Source organism: Bufo gargarizans, chromosome 3, assembly GCF_014858855.1.
Source record: "Bufo gargarizans isolate SCDJY-AF-19 chromosome 3, ASM1485885v1, whole genome shotgun sequence".
NCBI classification, from domain to species: domain Eukaryota; kingdom Metazoa; phylum Chordata; class Amphibia; order Anura; family Bufonidae; genus Bufo; species Bufo gargarizans.
Window position 1 is genome coordinate 497250610 of NC_058082.1, and position 26143 is coordinate 497276752.

The 26143-nt window shown below is 47.2% G+C and overlaps 1 protein-coding gene across 1 annotated transcript in view; it reads right to left on the reverse strand.

The window, feature by feature from the left end:
* Nucleotides 1-8483: 8483 nt before the first annotated feature.
* SLC43A2 (solute carrier family 43 member 2) overlaps nucleotides 8484-26143 on the reverse strand; it is an 87775-nt gene continuing 70115 nt past the window's right edge. The window contains exons 10-14 of the mRNA XM_044283871.1: nucleotides 20256-20391; nucleotides 16148-16280; nucleotides 15933-16006; nucleotides 14682-14805; nucleotides 8484-11046 (exon numbers count right to left, since the gene is read on the reverse strand). Coding sequence (XP_044139806.1) covers nucleotides 10885-11046; nucleotides 14682-14805; nucleotides 15933-16006; nucleotides 16148-16280; nucleotides 20256-20391 — 629 coding nt within the window. The 3' untranslated portion in view covers nucleotides 8484-10884. The remainder of the gene's footprint in view (nucleotides 11047-14681; nucleotides 14806-15932; nucleotides 16007-16147; nucleotides 16281-20255; nucleotides 20392-26143) is intronic.

A 26143-nucleotide genomic window follows, 5' to 3' on the forward strand; every position in this document is an offset into this window, starting at 1 on the left:
CGAGAAAGAACTCCTGAGATTTGATGGGGACAGCAAGTGATTTTGAAATCTTCTGGAGTATCAAAATATTGGCTTAAACAGGGTACTGACTCTCCTTAAAGATACCATCCCTGTATGGAGATTTATTGGCAATGGTACATGGGGAAATATTACGCAAAGAGATATCTCCCAAAGAAAGAGAACCATCCCCGTACTAATGAGGGGAAAGCACCCCGAAACAGCTGTCTATGGATGGATACCAGGCTTGTCATCTTCACTATTCATATTCCAAGGCTTGTTGAAAAGTCAGATTTTGACTTATAGCGAGCCACTTCCACAAGGTGGCAGTAGGTAAGATAGGTATTTCTTTGCATATTTGAAATCTGGAGAATGGAAGAACATCCCACAGTAAAGTAGGATACTCAGGCTGGTTTTCACTGGTGGTAGTGCTGGCCTGGATTAGTGATAGGAATAGATGTAAAGACGGAATACTCATTGCTTTGCTAATACTGCAGGTCTCATTCTTTTTTTTTTTTTACAATTTCTTCCTTCCCATTTTTTAATTTTCATCTCCTACCTTTTTATTAGATTTTTCTTGGATTATCTTTTGTTCGCTCTCATTTATTTGTGTGGGTTTCCTACATGCCCTTAGTCATCACCTAATGATTCATACTTGATGTCTGCACTTACAAGAGGAAGTGATAGGATGTATACACTGATGACGTCTGACTTTTCTAGTTTAATCAAAAGACATTTAACATAAAATATAGAATTGCTTTAAAATATAAACAAAATACATAAAATTTCTTTATTAAAAAGAATTATCCTCGTGTGGCCTTTTTTGAAAAGGAGATTTTTGTATAACTTACCAGTTAAATCTCTTTCTCGCTCTTCCTTGGGGGACACAGACCTTGGGTATAGCTCAGCTCCCTAGGAGGCGTGACACTAAGTAAAACTGTTAAGCCCCTCCTCCATCAGCTATACCCTCAGCCTGGAGATAGAGGCTACCAGTTGCGTGTCCAAGTAGTGAAAGGATAACAACCAATAACGGAAACAACCAGCCAGCAACCCAACGGGGCGCCAGACCATAACCCTGTAACCAAACACAGAAGGGTGGGTGCTGTGTCCCCCAAGGAAGAGCGAGAAAGAGATTTAACTGGTAAGTTATACAAAAATCTCCTTTTCTCGCCCATTTTCCTTGGGGGACACAGACCTTGGGACGTTCAAGAGCAGTCCAAGAAGGGAGGGACCACAAACCCAAGGCGGAACACCACCAGAGCATCAGGAAACCGCTGCCTGCAAAACCAGGCGGCCCAAAGCAGCATCCGCTGATGCATGCGTATGCACCCTATAGAACTTTGTGAAAGTGTGCAGAGAGGACCAAGTGGCTGCTTTGCACAACTGTTCAGCCGAGGCCCGATGCCTCTGCGCCCAGGAAGCTCCGACTGCTCTGGTGGAATGAGCAGTGACGCCGAAAGGCGGAGGTCTGCCCTTGGCTCGATAAGCCTCAGACACCGCCAGTTTAATGAAACGGGCAATAGCCACCTTGGAGACCGCCAACCCTCTGCGCGAACCCTCCGGAACCACAAACAGGGAGTCCGTGCGCCGAAAGGACCCGGTGACCTCCAAGTAAATCCTCAACGCCCTGACCACATCCAGACGGTGCAGTTCCCGTTCTCTGGGGTGGGAAGGAGAGGGACAGAGCGACGGAAGGACGATGTCCTCATTGATGTGAAAGGCGGAGACCACCTTTGGCAGGAAAGTCGGGACAGGCCGAAGCACAACCTTATCCTGGTGGAAGATCAGGAAAGGTTCGGAGCAAGAAAGAGCCGCTAACTCCGACACCCGTCGGAGAGACGTGACGGCCACAAGAAAGATGACCTTGCAGGACAGAAGGCGAAGGGAGACCTCCCGTAAAGGCTCGAAGGGGGCTGATTGGAGCGCCGAGAGCACCACATTCAGGTCCCAGGAAGGAACTGGAGGGCGGTACGGCGGAACAGAGTGAGCCACCCCTTGTAAGAAGGTCTTAATTGGCCCTAGAGGGGCCAGGGGACGCTGGAGAAGAATAGACAGCGCCGAAATCTGACCCTTCAGAGAACTGAGGCACAGCCCCAGGTCCAGACCCGACTGGAGGAAGGACAGGATTGTGGGAAGAGAAAACCGGAGAGGTGGGATGCTCCGGGACTCACAGAACCCCAGATAGGACCTCCAAACCCGATAGTAGATCCTAGAGGATACGGGCTTACGAGCCCGGATCATGGTGCGGACTACGTCCGCGGAGAAACCCCGTCGCTTTTAAGACGGCGGTCTCAATAGCCACGCCGTCAAACGTAGCGAGCCTAAATGCTCGTAGAAGATCGGTCCCTGAGAGAGAAGGTCTTCCCTGGAGGGCAGTGGCCACGGTGCGTCTGCCAACAGCAACATTAGGTCGGCGTACCAAGACCGGCGGGGCCAATCCGGGGCGATTAGAATCGCGGGGACGCCCTCTGCCGCGATCCTCCGAAGAACCCGTGGCAGGAGGGGAAAAGGAGGAAAGACGTACAGATGGGAGAATTCGCGCCACGGAAGGACGAGCGCGTCGGCGCCGTATGCCTTCGGGTCCCGTGCCCTGGCCAGGTATAGGGGGACCTTGTGGTTGAATTTGGAGGCCATGAGGTCCACGTCGGGGCGACCCCAGCGAAGACAAAGGGCTTCGAACACCTCTGGGTGCAGGGACCATTCTCCCGGGTCGATGGTGGACCGGCTGAGGAAATCCGCCGCCCAGTTGTCCACCCCCGGGATGTAAATCGCAGATAAGGCCGGCACGTGCGTCTCCGCCCAGAGGAGAATGAGGGTCACCTCTTGCATCGCTGCGAGTGCCTCCCTGATTGTTTATGTATGCCACAGCCGTGGCATTGTCCGATTGGATCCGAACAGGGTGGCCCCTCAGCAGATGGGTCCAGTGTCTGAGGGACAGAAGAATCGCCCTCAGTTCCAGAATATTGATTGGAAGTCTGGACTCCGATAGAGACCAAACGCCCTGGACGGACCGGGGAGGGAAAAACCCCCCCCACCCCCGTAAGCTGGCATCTGTGGTAATCACCAGCCAGTTCAGTGGAAGGAAGGACTTCCCCCTTAGAGGGATATGCAACCACCAGCCGAGGGAAGCCCGAGCCAGGGGAGGCAGAAGAAAGGTCCTGTCCAGACTCCTCGGTGATTTGTCCCAGGCCGACAGAATTGCCCTCTGAAAGGTGCGGGATCGGAATTGTGCGAACGGCACCGCTTCGAAACAGGCAACCATCTTTCCCAACAACCGCATGCTGGATCTGAGGGAAGGGCGGTGATGACGGAGGAGACTGCGAACCGACCCGCGAAGGGCCAGACGCTTGTCCGACGGAAGGCGGACCTCCGCCAACTCTGTATCCAGGAGCATCCCCAGGAAGATCAGCCGTCTGGAGGGGGTAAGGGAAGATTTGGGGTGGTTGATAATCCAACCGAACCGCGTCAGGGTCTCCAGAGTGAGTTCCACACTGCGGGATGTCTGAGAGAAGGAGGGTGCCTTGACCAGGATGTCGTCCAAGTATGGGAGAAGAAAAACACTTCTTGAACGTAGAAGGGCCAAGACAGGGGCCAGGACCTTGGTGAACACTCGAGGAGCCGTCGCCAGACCAAAGGGAAGGGCGACGAATTGGAAGTGATCGTCCCCCACCGCGAAGCGCAGGAAGCGGTGATGACATGGAGCAACCGGAACGTGGAGGTATGCATCCTGAATGTCGATTGAGGCCATGAAATCCCCTCTTTCCAGGGAGGCCACTGCGGACCTGAGAGACTCCATCCGGAATCTCTGCAGTCGGAGAAAACGGTTCAGGCGTTTTAGGTCCAAGATCGGACGCACTGAGCCTTCCTTCTTGGGAACCACAAAGAGGTTCGAGTAGAACCCCCTGAACCTTTCCGTCGGAGGCACAGGGGCGACGACACCCTTGTCCATTAGAGAGTGAATGGCCGCGAAGAAGGCGGCCACTCGTACGGGATCTCGCGGAGGACGGGATCGGAAGAAACGGTCTGGCGGAATGGACGCAAATTCGATTTTGTATCCGCAAGATACAATCTCGAGCGCCCATGCGTCTGAGATGTGGGCCCGCCATACGTTCCTGAATAGGAGAAGGCGGCCCCCCACCCGGGTGGGTGGGGGCGCACCTTCAGGCAGAGGGCTGCTGGCCTGTGGGAGCCCGTGCAGGCTGGGACTTGCGCCAGGTAGGTTGCGTCCGAAAAAACGGCTTCTTGCGTCTATCCTGGGCTGGGCCAGAGGAAGAAGAACTGGCCGCGGGTCTAGACCCGGTGGGCTTGCGAAAGGACCGAAAACGGGACGAACCAGCGCGACCACGGGGGGCGCCCATTGGCCTGGACTGGGGGAGGTGAGTACTCTTCCCACCCGTGGCCTCTGATATAAGTTCGTCCAGACGGGTTCCGAACAGGCGGGAACCCGTGAATGGTAGGCCGGCCAAAGAGCGTTTGGAAGCGGCGTCCGCCGCCCAAACCTTCAGCCAGAGTTCCCTCCTGACAGAAACTGCCAGGGCAGAGGAACGGGCAATGAGGGCACCCGCATCAAGGGAGGCCTCACAGACGAATTTTCCGGCCTGAACAATTAGTTGGGCTAAGGAACGGAGGTCCTGAACAGGGACGTCCGACCCTAACTCCCGTTCCAGTTGCAAACCCCATTCAGAGACCGCTTTGCCAACCCAGGCGGAGGCAAAGACCGGTCTAAGGGCCGAACCAGAGGCAGTAAATATGGCCTTGGAGAGGGATTCCGTACGACGGTCCTCAACAGACTGGAGGGAAGATCCGTCCTGTACAGGAATAGTAGTGCTTTTGGACAGGCGAGCCACGGGAGGATCAACCTTAGGCGGGGATGTCCACGTGGTCACAGAATCCGCTGGAAAGGGATAACAAATGTCCAGCTTTTTGGGTGTAATAAAGCGGACGTTAGGCCGAGTCCAAGCCTTGGATACCACAGAAGAAAAATCAGCGTGTATGGGAAAAACCTTGGAGGCCTGTTTGGGGCGGAGAAAGGACACGCCGGCCTGTTCAGAGCTGGGGGGGTCATCGTGTAGCTGAAAGGTATCACGGATGCTAGTGACAAGATGCCCCACCGCGGACGCCAATTTGGACGGAAGATCTGAGTCCATGTCCACGTCCGAATCCGCCAGTTCTCCCTCAGAAAGCGTATCCCTTTGAGAGGATAGACTTGACTGAGCTCGCACGCATGGCGGAGAGAGCGAAGCATCTGGAGAAGATGTGCGCTCAACCCTTGAACGTTTCTGAGTATGCCGGGCCCTGGAAGATTCGCTGGGAGGCAGGGAAACAGTGGGGGCGGCAGAAACGGTAGTCCCAGCGGGTGCGACAGGGATTATGGCAGCCTGCGGGAGAGGCGGTCTATCCACGAGACGGCCCACTACGTGTGTAAGGCTTTCCACCGCCTGAGACAGAGACCTAGCCCAGTCAGGGGGTTCAGAGGCACCGGGGGGCGCAGCGGGAAGCGGGCCCTGCACCGGGGCCTGACATGCAAGACAATGCGGCTCAGATTGCCCACGCGGAAAAAGTTCCTTACAGGCGGTACAGGCATGGTACCAGGGTTTGGGGGCACCTGTGGGATCTGACATGCTGAAGTGTGGTTGTACTCTAATATAGAGACCACAAAGGGTTATAGCAGCTATGACCAGGAGGGTTAGGAGAGGGTTAACTGTCCTACCAGTGCCTCAGAAGAACGTCAGGAGATGGCCCAGATCAGCAGCAGCAGAGAAGCAGTGAACAGCAGAGAGCGCCCACAGAAGCCGAGCGATGTACACAGGAGGTTAGAGTCCCCCACCGTGTCCCAGCTTCCTGTCAGGAGTGAGGAAGCGCGGGGAACAAGCCCCGCCCCCAAAATGACGCGCGCGTAAGCCCCGCCCCCTGCCGGGACCGCTAAGCCCCGCCCCCCGTTCTCGGCGGGAAGGGGGAGAGAGAGAAGAGAAAAATGGAGTCAGCCCCGAATGAGGGGGAGGGGGGGAGAAAGATAGCAGCGTGGGGGGGAACGGCGTGGGGGTGCTGAGGATGCTGCTGTGCTGCATTGTCCTGCAGATGAGCGCTCAGAATGAGCGACCACGGGTGCCCCCCTTACCCAGAGGGGTAGATGCTGCAGATAGGGACGGGGTATGGGCTGGAATAGCCATCTCACCGTCCGACGTCTTCACCCTCAGTCCTTTCCAACAGGGTCGCCCCTTCAGCCACTGGCACCGCAGTGGCAGGAAGCTGGAAGAGGGGCTTGGCGTGCGGGCGACCCCCTAGCTGGCGGGATGTAGGGGAGCCATTGCTGCCCAGATCCTCCTATTGCTTCTGTGGGGGAGGCAGCAGTGCAGATAAGTTGGCACTGGCGCAGCTCAACCCCGGGAGAGCAGAGAGGTCTAATGCGTCTCTGGTATCCCTAGGAAAAAATAAAATAACAAAATTAGAAGAAAAAGTAAAAATAACAAGGAGAAAACAGCCCTGCAGTAGCAGGGAGTGTCTTGCCTCCTTGGACACTAAGCTAAAACTGGTAGCCTCTATCTCCAGGCTGAGGGTATAGCTGATGGAGGAGGGGCTTAACAGTTTTACTTAGTGTCACGCCTCCTAGGGAGCTGAGCTATACCCAAGGTCTGTGTCCCCCAAGGAAAATGGGCGAGAAAAGAATACGGTCTAAAAGTATTGATATTTATTAAGAGTTTTTTTAAAGAGTTATTTCCGACTTTCGTAAAAGGGTGGATTCACACTAGCGTTAGGGATTCCGTTATGGCTTTTCATTAGAACATGGTTATAACGGAATGCCCAAACAGAATGCAAAACAGAAGCCTTTAAAAGACATTCCGTTTGCTTAATAGAAGTCTATGGGAAAGCATAACGGATCCGTCTGGGTCCTGTTATGCAAGACTGAAAGCAAAGTCCTGTCGACGGGACTTTGTTTTCCGTCTTGCATTATGGCAACCAGATGGATCCGTTTTGATTCCCATAGACTTCTATTAGGACGGAAATAACCATGTTATAATGGAAAGCCATAGTGGAATCCCTAACGCTAGTGTGAACCCACCCTAAGGCTGAGGTTATAGACAAATTATAGACATAGAACACATTGAAATATGAAAAATGGAATTTACTCACCAGCAAACAACTGTATGTTGCTTAATCCAGTTGTTCCTCTCCATGTGGAGTACTAATATTGCTACCTGTAATTGGGTCTTTACATTGTTTTTACTGACATAGATTTTAGCCTCCATAGCAGACCTTCTGGTCATATGTATTTACTACACTTCAGTGTTCATGTGTCTGCTGTATAGCGATATTACATCATGTTACCATGTGGTCAGGTGGTGTTCGAGGGGTTTTCATATCAGAATTATCCTGAGAATAGACCATCAGTATCAGATCTGTGGAGGTCCAACTCTCGACACCCTTAACAAACAGCTGTTTTAACCCCTTTCTGACACAGCAAATTTTCGTATTTTTTATTCCCTGCCTTTCAGGAGCCATAACTTTGATATTCTTTCAGTCACATAGTCCTACAACTACAAGTTTTTTTTGCGGCACAATTTGTACTTTTTAATGGCGCCATTTGATATTGCATACGATGCATTGGGAAGCTGTCCAAAAAATATTTTTAGTCCCCTTAGGGGACTTTACCATGTGATTGTCTGATCGCTTATCCTATAGACTGCAATGATTTTGGAAGAATCAGTGCGTTCCTTTCAAGCGGGGCTTGGTAGGAACTTTGCTATGGAAGGTGTCTAAGCCCTCAGAAGATGAAGGCCAAAATAGCAACTGAACAGCACTACGATCTCATTGCAGACTCCATCTTCAAAGACCCAACATCCACCATATATGTATGACAGATGTCGGGAAGGGGTTTAGGAGGCCATGGCGCAAATGTGAGTCCTGCAGACTCATCATTGTTTACATGGGTCTGTCTAATTAGCATTGGTAGTGGGTATTGCAGTTTCGTTGCGTTCACCTGATGTTACTTTAAACAGTTGATCAGTCGAGCTATGTTAAAAGGCGTGTGGCTTAAGGCCCTCATTTACTAATGACAATACGCCTAGGTTTGGTACAAATTGCTCCAGAAAATGGCACAATGGAGTAAATTGACACATCTTGGTTTAGAGAAAGTTTCTGCTCCTAGTCTGAAAAAGAGATGTGACTTACCAGAAAGGGGCATGCCGTTACAAAGGGCTGTGGGCTACGATGCAATGTTTTGCGCCAAAATTACATTTCTGGCATAAAATTGTCAACCAATGATTGGTATAGAGTTAGACAAAAGTGTCCAGCCATGCACCACATTTCTCATCCAGACTGAGCCACTGTGATAAATCTGGTGCAGTTCTAGACAGCCGCTCTAAGTTTAGACCACATACCGGCTTCATAAACCTGCCTCAATGTTTTTGGCGCCTATGCAATCCCTCTATACAGGTCATCACATGCCACTCACATAACACACATAAAGAATATAACTCATGAAGTGATTGGTTATAAAAAGGGTTTATTTTTTTTGTATTTTTTCATAGTAACAACAAACACTGTATGTAGAATGTACAGGCACATTAAATACCCACTCGTGAGAGCTTACAATCTTTTTGCCCCTGAGGCACTGAGAGATACAGTGATTTGCTCAGGGTTGCACAGCTCCAGCCATACTGCTTCCAAACAGAGATGGAATATCAAGGTGTCTTCTCCTGGAGACCAGCTCAGTAATAAACATGGGGAGGAAATGATATATTGCTTTTGTACTCTATATTCCCCATCCTATCGTATAACCACTCTGTTTGCAGTTTAGGTAAAATACTGGCGCTTCCCTGTGGTACTACTTCCTCTTGTTACTTTGTATTTGATGCCACGCAATGAAAGAACAGAAGATACTAAAATGCACCTGTACTTACAGAGGAGGCAGACATCCACTAGAGGCATGAGGCTCAGGATAGCTTCTCCCTCAGTGACATTGGTTCCTAGTCTTGTCATGGTCTATGACACTACAGATAGGTGACAGGTGCACGTAAATGTCCTTACTCTGTCTGCTCATTATAATCTGGAGTGTCAAAATACTGGTTCTAAGGGAATTACCTTAGAATAAGCTCTATCCACTGTGTCGAATGATTAGCAATGAAGTCTCTTGGGACTTTTAGGCTATCCTCCTTTACAACACAGTGTTTGCAGATGTATAGATTCTGAAGGTTTTTACTCATCTGGAAGATAATACGAACACAATGAATAAAGGAAATACTAACATAATCAATATACTTTGAGTGCAACAAGTCACTGATAGACCTGACAGTATTTATGTCTTATACACCCTGTAACCGGTTTATCGGGATGACCGGAGAGTTACATTAAAGTCTTACAGAGGGGTGCACTGGAGTGAGGTAAAGGTTAATCCCCAAATATATTGGAGGACACCTATGGAACTGTACACCCGGCATCTGAATATTAGTATGGTAGAAGATGTGGGGAGCAACCAAGCAGATATTGTCGCTCTGTGCACAGCGATTCTCATAAATGTCCCCCAAAATATGAGAAATAGTAATAAAATACCACACAAATAGAATTTGAAACTATTGAGAACAAGGGGACATACATAAAATTTGGAACAAAATGATCAAGGAAACACTTTAAGGAGTAAGAAAAATGTGGCACACATCAATTATATCAGCCGGAGTGATTATAAGAACGAAAATCAACATGGGGAAGATAGACAATGGCTTTCTGCATCATCGCACTCATTTGGTTGTCATGATAAAGGTTTGTGACACAGCTCCATTCAACAGAAAGCACGTCGCACAAACAAGTATATGTCCAATTATAAAAATACTTAATTGTATCATGCAAGGAACATAAAACATCGTATTCATATTAGCAATTGCTAAAAAAAAATAAAAAATTAAACAGACAGGTATTGCTTAGAACACAGACTAGACATCGGTGGCTCCACCCTGGACGATGCACCTCAGCTTCATAAATAGTTAACTGGAAGAAGGGGTGCAGCAACCACTTGGGGCCACAGGTCGCCAATTCCTGGCTTGTGGGCAATCGCCAGGTTTAAGGATATTATGGCACAACAATTAAATATGCATTACAACAGAGTTTAATCTCATCACCTATATTGACATAGAGGATGGATGCTTTATCCCTTTAAAAGTGATATGCCTGCCTTTGTCTACTATAACATTATGTGGAAAGCAGCAAAGTCCATTAGAGAAAGAGAGAGAGAAAGTCCAATGAACAGGTGCATATTCTCCACTGTAATGCACCAAAAACCGCAGGCATCGTGCTGCAGGATAGAGAGAGACGACACTTTGATGGTGCTGAAATTCTCTGTTGCGTTTCCTGCTAGCAGGGCGTCATAATGCCCATTCAAGAATGCCCCAAGGGTGCAGTTTATCTGGTATTGCCATTTACACAAGCATCATTAGAGCCAGAGATCATGCTAACTAGATCATCGTAGAAGTAATCGCATATCCTGCTGCCACTCTGCTGAGCACCTGGAAACAGAAATCCAGACGGCAGTGGATATTCTCCAGACTTATGGCAAAGTAAATACAGGGATCTCATGCCACCACGTTACTGCAAGAAGTATGCATCCCTTTCTTAAAGGAGGAGGAATCTCCAGACCAATGACTCAAATTAATTCACATTGCCTTATTCCTCACAGTATAGGATAAACTTTGGATTTTCTTGTGCAGTAGGACTTATTAGGTTTCTATGATGAAAAGATTCAGCCTCCTATTCTGAAAAGAAGGTTGGTTCACAGGTGGGATGCTGGAATTGGAAATCTGTTCTAGGATGGTAACTTTTTATGCTGGAGTGAGACCTTTCCAGAGTGTTGGAAAGGAACATTGAGAGGATACAGTCAAAGCATCTACCTGACTTCACTTAGACAAAGGCTTCATGATCAGGAGTGCCGTTTATTTTCAGATACAGTTTGGAGTCTTCAATCTTCTGTTTCCTCTGGCGTTCCAGGCTCCGTTTGAAGAAAATGAGGTAGAGTGGGAGGCAGAACCCTAACATGCTCACCGCCAGCAGTCCAACATTCACCTGTCATCAAAGCAAAAGGCCAGAACATCAGTTAGTGAGGTAAAAGGTCATTTACAGCAAGCCAATCAGATATCATATATGACATTAGATCAGGGATCAGCAAGCTCCAGCTGTTCTGAAACTACAACTCCCATAAACAGGGGCGCATGAAGCGCTCTGACAGGGCTCGGCATGAAGTACAGTGACAATGTCGGGCCCCGTCAGAGCGCACTTCAAACATGTATATTATGTGCCCCGGCGCACAGGCAAGTGGGGGGTGCATACTGATCGTCTCCAGAGTGAAGCAGGGAGCTCTCTCCGCTCCCTGCTTCACTCTTCTTCTGAGCTCCAGCGCTCCCCTTGCAGGCCGCACATGGTGCTGCTGGCTGTGGGAGGAGCGCTGAAAGCCTGGGAATCGGCCTCCAGCACAGTCAGCAGCGCGATGTGAGTGTGGGAGCGCGTCATCAGGGAAGAAGGTAAGTATGTTTTTTTTTTGTTTGTTTTTTAAAGTTGCAGACTGGAGGCAAAAGTGAGCATCTAATCTGCCATAACTACTTTGAGGGGGCACCTAATCTGGCTTAACTACTGTAAGGGGGCACATATGTGGGCCTAACTACTATGAGGGGGCACATACCTGGGCATAACTACTGTGAGGGGGCACATATCTGGGCATAACTACTATGAGGGGGCACATAACTGGGCATAACTACTATGAGGGGGCACATAACTGGGCATAATTACTGTAAGGGGGCACATAACTGGGCATAATTACTGTAAGGGAGCACATAACTAGGCATAACTTCTGTGAGGGGGCACATATCTGGCCATAACAACTGTGAGGGGGCACATATCTGGCCATACCCACTGTGAGGGGGCACATATCTGGCCATAACCACTGTGAGGGGGCACATATCTGGCCATAACCACTGTGAGGGGGCACATATCTGGCCATAACCACTGTGAGGGGGCACATATCTGGCCATAACCACTGTGAGGGGGCACATATCTGGGCATTACTACTGTGAGGGGGCACATATCTGGGCACTACTACTTTGAGGGGGCACATATCTGGGCATTACTACTTTGAGTGGGCACATATCTGGGCATTACTACTTTGAGGGGGCACATATCTGGGCATTACTACTGTGAGGGGGCACATATCTGGGCATTACTACTGTGAGGGGGAACATATCTGGGCATTACTACTGTGATGGGGCACATATCTGGGCATTACTACTTTGATGGGGCACATATCTGGGCATTACTACTGTGAGGGGACACATATCTGGGCATAACTACAGTGAGGCGGCACAAAACTGGGCATAACTACTGTGACAGGAACAAAGGTGGTCATAACTGCTGTGAGGGGCCACAAGGAGAACATACTTATTGTGAAGAGGCCACAAGGTGGGCTTCATTACTGTGAGGGGCCACAATGTGGGCATTAGTACTGTGTGGTAGCACTAAGGAGAAATGTCCTAGATTACCCTGGCATGGCTCAGTCTTACAGGACCAGCACAGCGCCCCCTGCTGGTGATTTCACAGGGGCAGTCACCATCCCTTCCTTATGTGATTGTTCTTTTTTTCACTATCACCACAGGGACCTTGTTCTGGATCCAGTGGACATCACGCCAACACCAGTGACACCCAGGATGAGGTAGGACCAGATTTTATTAGAACTGGTGAGTGTTGCCTCGCATTGGGCTTAGCGTAAAAAAAATATTGCCGCCTCTTTGTATAAATGAGGGGGGGGGGGGGGGGGGGGGGCAATCCAAAGTTTGCACCGGGACCCATAACACTCTAGTTACGCCACTGTCCATAATGCTCCATTCACTTCTATGTGAGTTAAAAAGCAAATGTACATGCTGGAAGTTGTAGTTTTTCAGTTGGAGTCCCAAAGGTTACTGACGCCTGCATTAGATCATTCTCGTGTGTGACACAGAACTAAAACCAGTTCTGACTGTGAGATAGTTTGTAGAATCCAATGGCGGATTAGAATAGGCGCGTTCGGGTCGGCAGCCCTGGGCCCAGCACCGCTGGGGGGCCCAACGCCGACCCTAACGCCCACATACTGCGGTGGGGCACAGGAGCGTACAGTTCCCTGCCCCGCTGCCGATGACCACCATTGGCTTCATATGCGGTAGTGAAATCCCGGGGCGCATTACTATGTGGGGCAGTGTGGTGGAAATTAATATGTGGGGGCAGTGTGGGGGAAATTACTATGTGAGGGCAGTGTGGGGGAAATTACTATATGGGGCAGTGTGGGGGAAATTACTATATGGGCTAGTGTGGGGGAAATTACAATATGGGGCAGTGTGGGGGAAATTGCTATGTGGGGGCATTGTGGGGGAAATTACTGTTGGGGCAGTGTGGGGGAAATTGCTATGTGGGGGCAGTGTGGGGGAAATTGCTATGTGGGGGCAGCGTGGGGGAAATTGCTATGTGGGGGCAGCATGGGGGAAATTACTGTGTGGAGGGCAAATTACTATGAGGGATTACTATGAGGGGGCAAGTGTGGAGGAAGTTACTATATGGGGGCGTTGCTATTGGGGAGGCATTGTAGGGGAAATTCTATTATTTTTGGGGACACTATACAGGTATTATTAACTGGAGCAGAATATAGGGTTTTATTATTATTACTGGGGGCACTCTAGGGGACATTATAGCTGCTGTAGACACTATAGGGAACTTTGGAGTAATTTACCAAAGTAGAACTGGCTTAGTTGCTCATAGCAACCAGTCAGATTCTACCTTTCATTTTTTTTTTTTGCATGTAATTTTTTATTGCGAGTACAGCATTGGAATCATACACATATCAGTATACATAACATCTACATGTTTGTTTACATAATACAATATATTGCAATTTTGTTTTCCAGCTACACACCTTTTATTTGTCATGTTTGGAGATCATACTTTACACTGGATCTAATATTAATACACCAACAACCCTAAACTCCCCCCCCCCCTATAATTAAACGGTGAGACAACTATCCCAGTGAATTGAGTCAGTGCGTTCTTGCTATATGCAGAACCCATCCAATATCTCCACTGTTGCTTCAAGGCCCTCTTTTGCAGACTCATAAAACACCCCCTTTCACCCTTACTTCTTCTAGCACTAGGTCACCAGACAAAGGTTACTGCAGCCCCCCAATCCCAGAGATTTGGTCCCTAAGACAGTCTTCCGCAAGCGCCCGTGATACCAAGCTTGGGTCAGTTAACCAGCCCGTCCAAATAGACCCAAACTTATGTGGACATTTCCTTTTCATGTATATTCCTCTTTCATACCGCAGTATATTATTCTCTACCTTTCATTTACCCTCCAAGTTATTTTTATTATAATTATATGCATTTTACATTTGGCGACCACATTTTTCAGTTTAGGAGACAATTTGGGGTAATTTGGGGTATTTTTTTTAGTATGAAGAAGTCATATGGCCTAGAAAGAGACTGTGGCGCTCACAAAGCACCGCAGCCTTTCATACAAAAAAAACCCTAAAAAATAAACTAAAATGGAGGGAGGGGCCCAAGTTGGATAGACATCCCCGGGCCTACTATGCACTTAATCCGCCCCTGGTAGAATCTTAGACATTTCAAGCATACATACATGTTTTTATTACTTGCTCTAAACAAACTGTGATTAAATGAATCCATACCCAAAGCGGATCACCCTCCAACGGTCCCATCATAGCCAAAAAGAGTGGTTGCTGAAGAAGTGCAAAGAGAGCACTAATAAGAGACTGAAGTCCTGTCAAACTGCCAAAATGTGATGACGGATATCTTAAAATAGACATGAGAAAAACAGATACAATTCAATTTCTCCATCTCCAGTGAAAAACAGATACTACTGTAAATGAAGCATGGTTTGGTTCACATTGGAATCGGTTAGGTATAGAACTCGTTCCCTGACCTAGTGATGTCACTGGTAATTTGGGGTCGGCGCCTTACGCTGGGTTCACACCTGAGCGTTTTACAGCGCGTTCCTACGCGCTGTAAAACGCTCAACTAGGAGAAACCAATGATTCCCTATGGGAATGGTTCTCACCTGGGTGTTTTACAGCGCGTACGATCGCGCTGTAAAACGCCCGACGCCCCAAGAAGTACATGAGCTTCTTTGGGGCGTCTTGTCGCGCGTTCCCGTACATAGACTTGTCTCTGTATGCGCGATTGCAAACGCCGGTACAATCGCGCATACAGAGCGCTCCTTTCAGAACGCTCAGGTCTGAACCCAGCGTTAGAGTGCAATTGATGAAACTAAGTACTGCAAGTGATACAAGAATGTGAATGTGCGCATAGCTTGTCTTGTCGCCTGTGTCATATAACTTGCAGCCATTTTGCCTTGGTAATCTCAATAGTCAACAGTTATGGTGAAAGTACAAATACAAACTATATGTGATGTTACTGTTTTTAAAGCAGCATATTAAAGGGGTTTTCGGAGACTTTTATACTGATGACTTATACTCTGGATAGGTAATCAGTATCTAATTGGTGGGGGACCAACACCCAGGACCTCGGCCGATCATCGGTTTGAGAAGGCACTGGTGCTCGCAGTTGCACCACAGCTTTCTCACTGCTTAGTCTAGGCCAGTGATGTCACGTTCATCGGTCTAGGTGCAGATTAGCCCCATTGAAGTGATTTCGGCTGAGCTGCGATACCAAACAAAGCTGCTATCAAATGTACCAAGCACAGCCACTATACAATGTATGGCGCTATACTTAGTAAGCTGTGAGGAGGCCTTAGCGCTCACCGGAGTGTAGCAGCCTCTTTAAACAGCTGACTGGCGGGTGCTGGGTGTCAAATCCCCACCGATCAGATACTGGTGACCTATCATTAGCGAACTACTGGAAAATCCATTTAAGTAAATTAAAACTGAAAAAAAGTACTGCAGGATATTAAAGATACTTACACAGCAGCATAGAGGCCTCCCACAGCAGAGTGGATGAATCCTCTCACTATTGTGTGCAGAATAAAAGACAGAATCTGTAGAAGCAAGCATAATACGGATGTCATTATAATGCCCTGTTGTCAAGAGTGGAACATGAGACAATAAGCATTGATTATAAAATGATATAAAAGGAGATATACAATGGAAACTCAGGAGGGACTTTGTGTCTAACATACCTGTAACGGCAGGTTAGGGATCAGACAGGTGATACCAAATCCCACCATTAAAAAGTTGGTAAAAGCAAAGGCCCTTGTGGCATTTGTAATCTTCTGAATCTGTCGATCTCGTCTTTTCGTTTTCTTTCCATCTCTGCAGAAATAAAGAATTAAAACTGTAACTAAATATTGTAAGACAGTAAATATACTAAAGGGATAGGCTCATCAAAGACCTGCTTCTGGCAAACAGGCGATTCTGTCAGTGGAAGCCACAGCCATCCAGGCATTTATTCTGCAATGGCAGCTGCAGGGGAAATGTAATATAGGGACAGCTTGGCGGGTGGCGCAGTTTGGATGGTGAGCCTGCTGGGGGTGGGGGATGGGGAATAAGGGGGCGACAGGGAGCAAGCTTCTGACAACTTTAGGGGATGGGGGAGGATGGTGAGCCTCCAGATGAGCCTACTGGGTAGGTTGAGATCTGGATGTGTTTGGTGCATGGGGGGTAAGCACTGATTATTACTGTCGGGAGGGGGGGGGGGGGGGCAGTGTATGAGGCACTAGTAAATGGGGGACCCCCTACTAACCACTCACTTACTGACAGTGGTGGGGGAGGGCAGTTACAATGACATTTAAGTATATGGTTGGTAAAGGGGTTTCCCATATATTGGTCCCTTCAGAGGAGGAGTGTCATGTATCATTTTCCATCCATATATTTCAGGGATGGCCAACCTGCAGCTCTCCAGCTGTTTCAATACTACAAGTCCCAGACAGCCTACAGCAGGGCACGGTGGGAATTGTAGTTTTACAACAGCTGGAAAGCCGCAGGTTGGGGCCATCCCTGATATATATTTTTTTAAGTTGGAAACCTCTGAAGAAGATTGCATTTGCAAAGCTGTCTTCAGCTCAAAGTCACCTTTTTTGAACACAGCAAAGAAAGTAGGGGACAAGTCACACTGAAGTGCTTTATGTCACATACAGTTCATGTTATATGACTTTCTTGTATTGTACTCCACACTGAGCGCTTCAGCTGTGATTTTATTTTTTTCTAATTGACACTTCATACAAAAAAGGCTGCTGACCCCAAATATGAATCATGATTTGTAAGCAGACTGGCGAACCAGCGTGCATCATCACCTCTCATATACTGCCCTCAAGAATAAGGCCTCATGCACTCGACAGTATTTTTGCACGGTCCGCAAAACGGGGTTCCGTTGTTCCGTGATCAGTGTCTGTTTTTTCTTCCGTGTGTCTTCCTTGATTTTTGGAGGATCACCAGACCAGAAAAGTGGAAAAAAAATCTAAGTCAAGTTTGCCTTGAAAATTATAGGAAAAAAACGGACACGGATCACGGATGACAATCTTGTGTGCCTCCGTGTTTTTTCACGGACCCATTGACTTAAATGGGTCCGCGAACCGTTGTCCGTCCAAAAAATAGGTCCTATTTTTTTGACGGACAGGAACACGGGTCACGTACGCGGATGACAAACGGTGCATTTTCCGAGTTTTCAACGGACCCATTGAAAGTCAATGGGTCCGCAGAAAATCACCGAAAACGGAACAACGGACACGGATGCACACAACGGTCGCGTGCATGAGGCCTAAGACTAAGATTCATAAGTGACCTGTGATAACTTGTCAGACCTCATCTGGACTTGTGCCTCACTAACCAGCAGTCTGGGGTCTATGCGGGAGTGGGGTTTTGGTGGTGCTGTGTTGGAGCTGTGGTCATCACTATGACAATTGTGAATTGTTCAAGGGTACTTTCACACTAGCGTTAAAGTTTTCTGGTATTGAGTTCCATCATAGGGGCTCAATACCGGAAAAAAACGCTTGCGTTTTGTCCTAATGCATTCTGAATGGAAAGCATTCCGTTCAGTATGCATCAGAATGTCTTCAGTTCAGTTACTTTTACAGTTTTTGGCCAGAGAAAATACCGCATTTTCTCCAGCCAAAATTCCAGAACACTTGCCGGAATGCCGGATCCAGTACCAAGTGTTTCGGAAAAACGGATCCGGTTTTCCGGTCTGCGCATGTACAGACCTTTAAAAATGTGAAAAAAAATAAATACCTGATCTGTTTTTTCCGGATGACACCGGAGAGACGGATCCGGTATTTCAATGCATTTGTCAAACGGATCCACATCTGGATCCGGAAACAAATGGTATCCGTTTGCACACGGATTTCCAGATTCGGCAGGCAGTTCCGGCAACGGAACTGCCTGCCGGATTCCTCTAACGCTAGTGTGAAATTACCCTTAGAGAACAATGGCAAATTAGTTTGTGTTCCCCAGGTTCTTTGGGAGTTGCACACAAAGTATGGGCTCATGCACACAACCGTTCCATTGTAGAAATGCCTATTCTTGTTTGCAAAACGGACAAGAATAGGACATATCATATTTTTTTTGGAGGGGGCCACGGAACGGAGCAACGGATTCGGACAGCACACCGAGCGCTGTCCGCATTTTTTGCGGCCCCATTGAAGTGAATGGGTCCGCACCCGAGCCGCAAAAACTGCGACTCAGCTGCAGACCAGAACAACGGTCGCGTGTATGAGGCCTATATAGAATAAAGAATTAAAAAACTTTAGATTATTACAAAATCACACTCCTTTTACAGACACATTTTAGGATCTGTATTAACCCCTTAATTATCAGAGAGACCTTTTTTTTTACGATTTTTGACGGGTAGTAGTTACACAGCACAAACTTTTTTAAATGTACATTTTTTTTCTTCTTTTTTTTTTATATATTGTGTAGCAGATCACTCATCAGGTCAGGCAATAAAAGGCTTTGGGGGATATTCACTCTTTATAATTTATTTTTGCAGTTTGCCCCTGTATCTGGAGCATCCATAGGAGCCCGGTTACGAAAGAAAACAGCCCCTTTAGTGACATTAATCACTGGCAGAGGTGATCTGGGTCTACTAAGACGCAGCAGCTCTGCAATGCCCGGGGGCACCCAGCGATTATCTGGCTGCCTCAGTTCACTACACAGTGCTTAATAAGCACTACGTAGGCTGGAAAAGAGAAGACAAAATTTGTTAGGAAATGGTTATGTTTTATACTCAGGACCCTGATGAGCTCCTGCTGGATTGAAGGAGCAGGAACTTTAAACCTGTGACATACATTTACAATAGCGCAGGATTAAAGCCCATATAGAGGCGGCGCAGATGTTTGGGGCTAGGTTGTTATTGCATTAGGGCTTGTTCACACGACCGTGTGAAGCCTGTGTCAATGCTGTGGACCGCAAATTGTGGTCCACAATGCACGGGTACTATCCGTTGGGAAGCCGCATCACTTGAATGGGTCCTTGATCTGTCCAATCCACAAAAATATAGAGCAAGTTCTATCTTTTTGCGGTTCGGAGGCACGGAACGGAACCCCAGAAAGCACTCTATAATGCTTCCGTAGTGTTCCGTACCGTGCTTCTGTTCCGCATCTCCGGATTTGCGGACCAATTGAAGTGAATGGGTCCGCATCCGTGATGCAGAATGCACACGGAACCGTGCCCGTGTATTGCGGATCCGCAAATGCGGTCTGCAATACGGCAACGGGCAGCACACGTTCATGTGAATGAGCCCTAACACTGCAAAACATAGTCCTCATGTGGTTCTACAGCAACAAACTGAGATCACCACAGGGTATGGTGCAGTAGACCTGCAAGATGTCTGGCTATTGTGGATGTAATATGGACATTAAATGTGGCAGAAGGTTCATAATATGACCCGTTGAATCATAACTCAAATTTAAGATATGATTATAGATCATCATAGGTGTATTTGAAATTAGTTTTAAGATTGGAGTTGATATGCTAATTTGCATCAAATTTATGTACATGGCACATGGCTTTTAGAAATCTGATGCAAGTGTAATCTTGTTGCGCCTATTTCAGTGAAAGTACGCCTGGGGGTTACCTGGCGCGGAGATCCAACTGGCTGCAACTTTTTAAAAATTCATATGAGTTAAAAGTGATCTACTGGCAAAACCTGACCAACTTCTTACTCCACTACTGAAAGTTGTGTGAGAAGGTGAAAAATGTTCAACCTTTGCCACATAACGTTGTGTCATCAACAGCAGATCTGATAAATGTGTGTGAATCTGGACATAAGAACTTAAGGAAAAGAAGACATACTGAGCAGCATCCTTATCGTCCCCATCATTGCCATCATCACAGTCCTTAAGCTTCCAGTCCATAATGTAGCCGATCACAGGGGCTGTCATCAGGCACAGCAGTTGTAACACGCCAAAGATGGATGTATAAAGGCTGACTGTAAAAACACAATACACGGCTATTAATTTACACTTCCATTATAATAAATGTGATAAGAATATCACAAGTAGTCTAGGTACAAAGTACAGGGAACAGAAAGCTGCTTTGGATGGTATAAACATAATCACATCACTCCCATCATGCAATAAAAAGGTAGCAAATTTCCTTCACAGAATTCGGCCTCATGCACACGAACGTTGTTTGTTTCCGTTCCGTCTTTTTTGCTGATAGGATGCGGACCCATTTATTTTAATGGGTCCGCAAAAAATGCGGACAGCACACCGTGTGCTGTCCGCATCAGTATGTCAGTTCCGTTGCCCCGCAAAAAAAATAGTTCATGTCCTATTTTTTTCTAGTTTGCGGACAAGGATACATTGGATCCGCCCCCCAAAAAAAGGATGCCATACGGAACGTCATCCGTTTTTTTTTTTTTGAGGATCCGCAATTTGCGGACCGCAAAACACATACGGTCGTGTGCATGTAGCCTTCCCCTGACGACCTGCTGCTGACACTCAGTATGTGCCAATGCAACTAATGTGGAGAAGGATTTAAAGGGGTATTCAGACCAGAAACATTTGTTAGCTATCATACATGATGAATGCTAGATCGGTGGGGTCCTGGGCCCCCTTTGATCCAGTGCCGCTGCTCAACAGTGATGTCCTCTGTACCACTGCAGCCTATCATCCGCACCAGAACAGCGAGGCCAACGATCAGCTGTAGCAGTATACAGGACATCGCTGCCAGAGCCCCACAGTGCTGGATCAGAGAGGGCTTCAGAAGGCGAGTTTATTATTTTAACCATGGCCCTGTGGATGACCCATAAAATATAATTTGTCCTATAATTCACCAGTTTAGATTGAATTATTGTAAAATCATAACTAAGGTTATGTTCATGTCATGTTGGTCACAGATTTAAGCTATGTTCTCCTTGCGTTTAGTTTGGTTTAGGGCTTGTTCACACGTTCCGTTCTGTGCATTGGGGACCGCAATTTGTGGCCCCCAATGCACGGGCAACATCCATGCAGCGGCCGGGACGGATTGAAACCCATTCAACTTAAATGGGTTTGTGATCCGCCCGCACCGCAAAAAAATAGAGCAAGTTCTATTTTTTTGTGGTGCGGAGGCACGGGCAGAAACACCACGGAAGCACTCTGGTGTGCTTCCGTGGGGTTCCGATCCGTGCTCTTGTTCCACATCTCCGTGACTGCGGACCCATTCAAGTGAATAGGTCCACATCAGTGATGCGGGGTGCACACAGGCCGGTGCCCGTGTATTGCGGACCTGCCGTATGCGGACCGCAATATGGCCACAGAACCACAACGGCCTTGTGAAACTAAACGTTTCCTTAGGGCTCCACCCACCTGATGGAGGCCAAAAGAGGCCATTACACATTGTTTTTATGTTTTTGCAATAATGGCACAGAGGACGTGCAGTGAGAAATCTTTATCAATGCTTTATGTGCAGGGAGACAAAATGAAACGATATCTTTTCCTTGGGTTTGATTGCTATACTTCTCTCATCTTACCCGTGTGCATCACTGTGTGAGGAAAGCAAGGCAGCATGTGACGGCAAAGGAAGCGACACAAGAAGAGATGAGTTAGCACAGACTCCAGTAAGTGGTTTTAGCAACACACACATAGAAAAAGGACATCACATCGGTACAAAGGATGACTAATATGCTGACATAAAACTGGATTAAACCTCATAGACCAAATGGAAGTCACCACATGTCTAAGGCTTGATGAGTGTGCCTATGCCGAATCAGCGACTAGCACACAGAAGAGGAAGTGAAAAATGGGAACTGCAGAATTAAAAACGTGTTACTGCAAAAAATCCCAAACTGAACTGATGTCCTTGTATGTGCATCTCTCTGTAGTGAACCCGGGTTGTAATATCAGCATTTATTTCTTGATGCTTATAGAGCACCAACACATTCTACAGCATTTACAGACATTGTCACATCATTCCCTGTCCCCAACGTGGTTCGCAATCTTTCATTTCGTGGACACTTCTGGACAATTTCATAGAAAGTCCGATAACCAATATGTTTTTGGCATAGAGTGTAAGAGGAAACTGGAGAAACGCAAGCATATATCCACACAAGCAGGCACAACCATGTTGGCTGACGGTCTGTACTGGTAATCGGACAGTGTGAATGCAGGAGAATAACTAGAAAACTTCTGTCATTGATCTTGTCCACACATTCAGGATTTGATGATGATTTTGGCAGGGATTTCAAACTGAGAACCTCGTCAAATCTGCTAACTTTTCACAAATGAATGGGGTATGAAACACAGTGGGGGGAAAAATCCACAAGGTAGTTAAAAAAAAAAAAAACATCCATGAGAAGAATGAGCATGTTCATTCTTCTTGCAGATTCTGTGAGGAAAAGCCTTGCATTAGTTCCATCTCAAGTGGCTAAACCTTGTGGAGATCCACTGGCCCAGCCTGTAGTCCATAAAGACAAAGGAAATGCATGGCACTCATACCGTAAACATCCTCTTTATTTCAAAATCCCAAATAAAGAGGATTTTTACCACTTGGTGATTGCCATGCACTTTGTTTATCTTTACAGACTACTGGCTATGGATTTTTACATTGAGCACTACTCAATCAGGTTAAAGTTGATCCGGTTCCACGAGACTTGATTATTTGTATGAAGCTACATTAGTACCAGCCTCCATCTCTTCTCCCCTAACACAGCCGCTGCACATCCGTAATTGTCGCACAGTGTTGCGTCTTAAGCCACACCTCATTTCCTACTAAGCTCCGCCTGCTTTGCCATGCCCCTTTGTGGTATGCGGTAGAAACTATGTCTAGAACCCCTAATGCAGTAAGGGCTCGTTCACACGACCGTTGATGTCCCGTTGCCGTATTGTGGACCTGCAATAAACGGGCACCGTTCCGTTGTCATTCCGCATCACGGATGCTAACCCATTGAAATGGGTCCGCAAATCCGGAGTTGCGGAACGGAACACTACGGAGTCCTTTCTGGGGTTCCGTTCCGTGCCTCCGCACCGCAAAAAGAGAGAACATGCTCTTATCTTTTTGCGGAACAGAGGGATCGCGGACCCATTCAAGTTAACGGGTCTGCGATCCCCATGCGCCTGCCGAACGGAAGTTGCCCGTGCATTGCAGACCGCAATTTGCGGTTCACAGCACGGGCACAGGACACCAACGGTCGTGTGAAGGAGCCCTAAATGTGGTGTTAGGGCATGGGCATCAGAACTCTGGCCCATAGTAAATCTGCCCCTACAGGCCCCTTCTGACACCGATGGGGGTGGCTTGTTACATTGTGGACCTCCACGTGATGTAATGTACAGACACTGGCCTGCTATACGTTTGGCATGTGCTGCTATCTCATTACCATTTACACTGGCAGTTTATTAGGCTTTTTAATATAGTTATATACTAAATGTGGGAGCCACCGCGTCTTCCTGCTACGTTAGATTCTTCTTAGGAGCCGAGAGTTTCCGTTGTAGGAAAAGCAAATATTCTGTAACTGAATAACCCCATCGCCGACATCCAGCCATAAGCATTTATATCCCTGCATTCATGTTATGCTCTTCAATTTCTTTCCTGGACACAGTCCCGTGGGATGTCTTCTCCTCACATGACCTTCCATATTACGTCTCTTCTGGCTCCAACACTCCAGGGCGAATTTAGGAAACCTGAGCGCTCTCGCTGCTGTGGATCACAGCATGTCCTGAACGGGAGCGTCACAACAGCTCGGCAAATAAAGGCTAACACCGCCTGGAAATGTATATATGCAAAACATAACCTGTATCTCTGTGGATCTCCTATCTTTCATGGGGACATCAGAATCCCTGCTTATCTGCTATATAATCGTAGCTAAGCTCCTATGTATGTAAACACGGAGTCACCCGACTGTGTACGGTACGTGGCTTTCTTCTCTCCGCTCATGTGCTCAGGTCTGATCTGTGGATCCATTTTTTGCATGCCTGTCTCATAGCATGACTTTCAACTCGTGGCTTTACATTTCCTGATAGATCAGGTTCAGACTGGCTTCTCCTCCTTGAACTTCTGCCACAAAACATTTTGTAATCTGGGACGAGTAACAGATAAACAGCGCGCGAATTCATCGCTGCTAAAAATAGTTTCTACATCGGAGGGCGCTGTAGAACCACACACAGCCCTGCTTTACCATGTGGCAGACAACTGACGGAAAAAATGCGGTCTGTAATGGTATGGCCACGTGTACTGGAAAATTTGCAGCGTGCCCTCTACACGCAGCACCCTTAAAGGGGTTGTCTCACTTCAGTAAGTGGCATTTATCATGTAGAGAAAGTTAATACAAGCCACTCACTAATGTAGTGGGATTGTCCATATTGCTTACTTTGCTGGCTAGATTCATTTTTCTATCACATTATACACTGCTCGTTTCCATGGTTACAGACCACCCTGCAATCCGTCAGTGATGGTCATGCTTGCACACTATAGGAAAAAGCACCGGCCTATGTGCGCTCCCGTGGTCCCAGCCACCAGAGAGGCTGATGCTTTTTCCTATAGTTTGCAAGCACGGCCACCACTGATGGATTGCAGGGTGGTCTGTAACCATGGATACGAGCAGTGTATAATGTGATAGAAAAATGAATCCAGCCAGCAAAGGAAACAATATGGATAATAACAATACATTAGTGAGTAACTTTCTCTACATGATAAATGCAACTTACTGAAGTGAGACAACCCCTTTAAGGTCATATATATCTCTTAGAGGAAGGTCATAGATATCTCCTAGAGGAAGGTCATAGATATCTCTTAGAGGGCCCTTTCTTCTTGATGATAGCTTTCACATGACAGTAGCCACTTTCAGACAGCAGCAATATGGTCACTTGTTAGGATCTGTACTATAACCACATAGTGTCTTGCAGCTATAATATAGATCCTAAAACACAACCATATTACTGCTGTCTGAAACCCGCCCTAGGGCAGTTTGGTTGTAGTTTTTAATAGCCAAAGTGGGAACTGCATAAAAAAGGAAGCATTTTATCAAAATCTGCAACAAACTGTGCGGTTCACTTTCAGCTTCTGAGGTTCTGCCCTCTGGGACCCCTACAATCCTAAGAATGATAGGAACGCAGCAGCGCTGGTTCAACTCCACAGTCATTCAACTTCAGAGGCTTTCCTGCACAGACCTCTCACTGTGCAGGGAAAACCAAAGCTACGTCCCCTTCATTCCTAGGAGCTGGGACCCTCACTGATGACACACCCTACCAATCCGCCATGCTTTCCAAGAGGTTTCCAGGAGTTTTTTTATTCCTCTAACCCTCTGTAAATCATAGTAAGGATGGGTATAGAACGAGTGTAAATTTTAAGTGCAGGGTTACCTGTAGGTTGATGATAGAGTTAAAGCAAATCTTGTGATTAATTCAGACACAAAACAAATGCTTTCGCAATGAAACATCAAACACACGATAACAAGCGGAAAACATCAGTCACCACAAGCCTGTGAATCAAGGTGACCGTGACACCTGACACATTCGAGCGTGTTTTCTAATGCTCGTGCCTTCTGTCACAGAACATTTTAAAAGGGTCATACGACATGTGGGCAAAAGCACTGTATGCTAAAAAGTGCTGCTCTCAGGTGGTCAATGAATTCTCATTTTCCATTGAATGTAGTGCATAAGGCATTGATACATTAAAGGGGTTTCCCGTTAATTAGATATTGATGGCATATCCTCAGGGTAGGTCATCCATATCAGATGGAAGGGGGTCTGATACCGGGCACC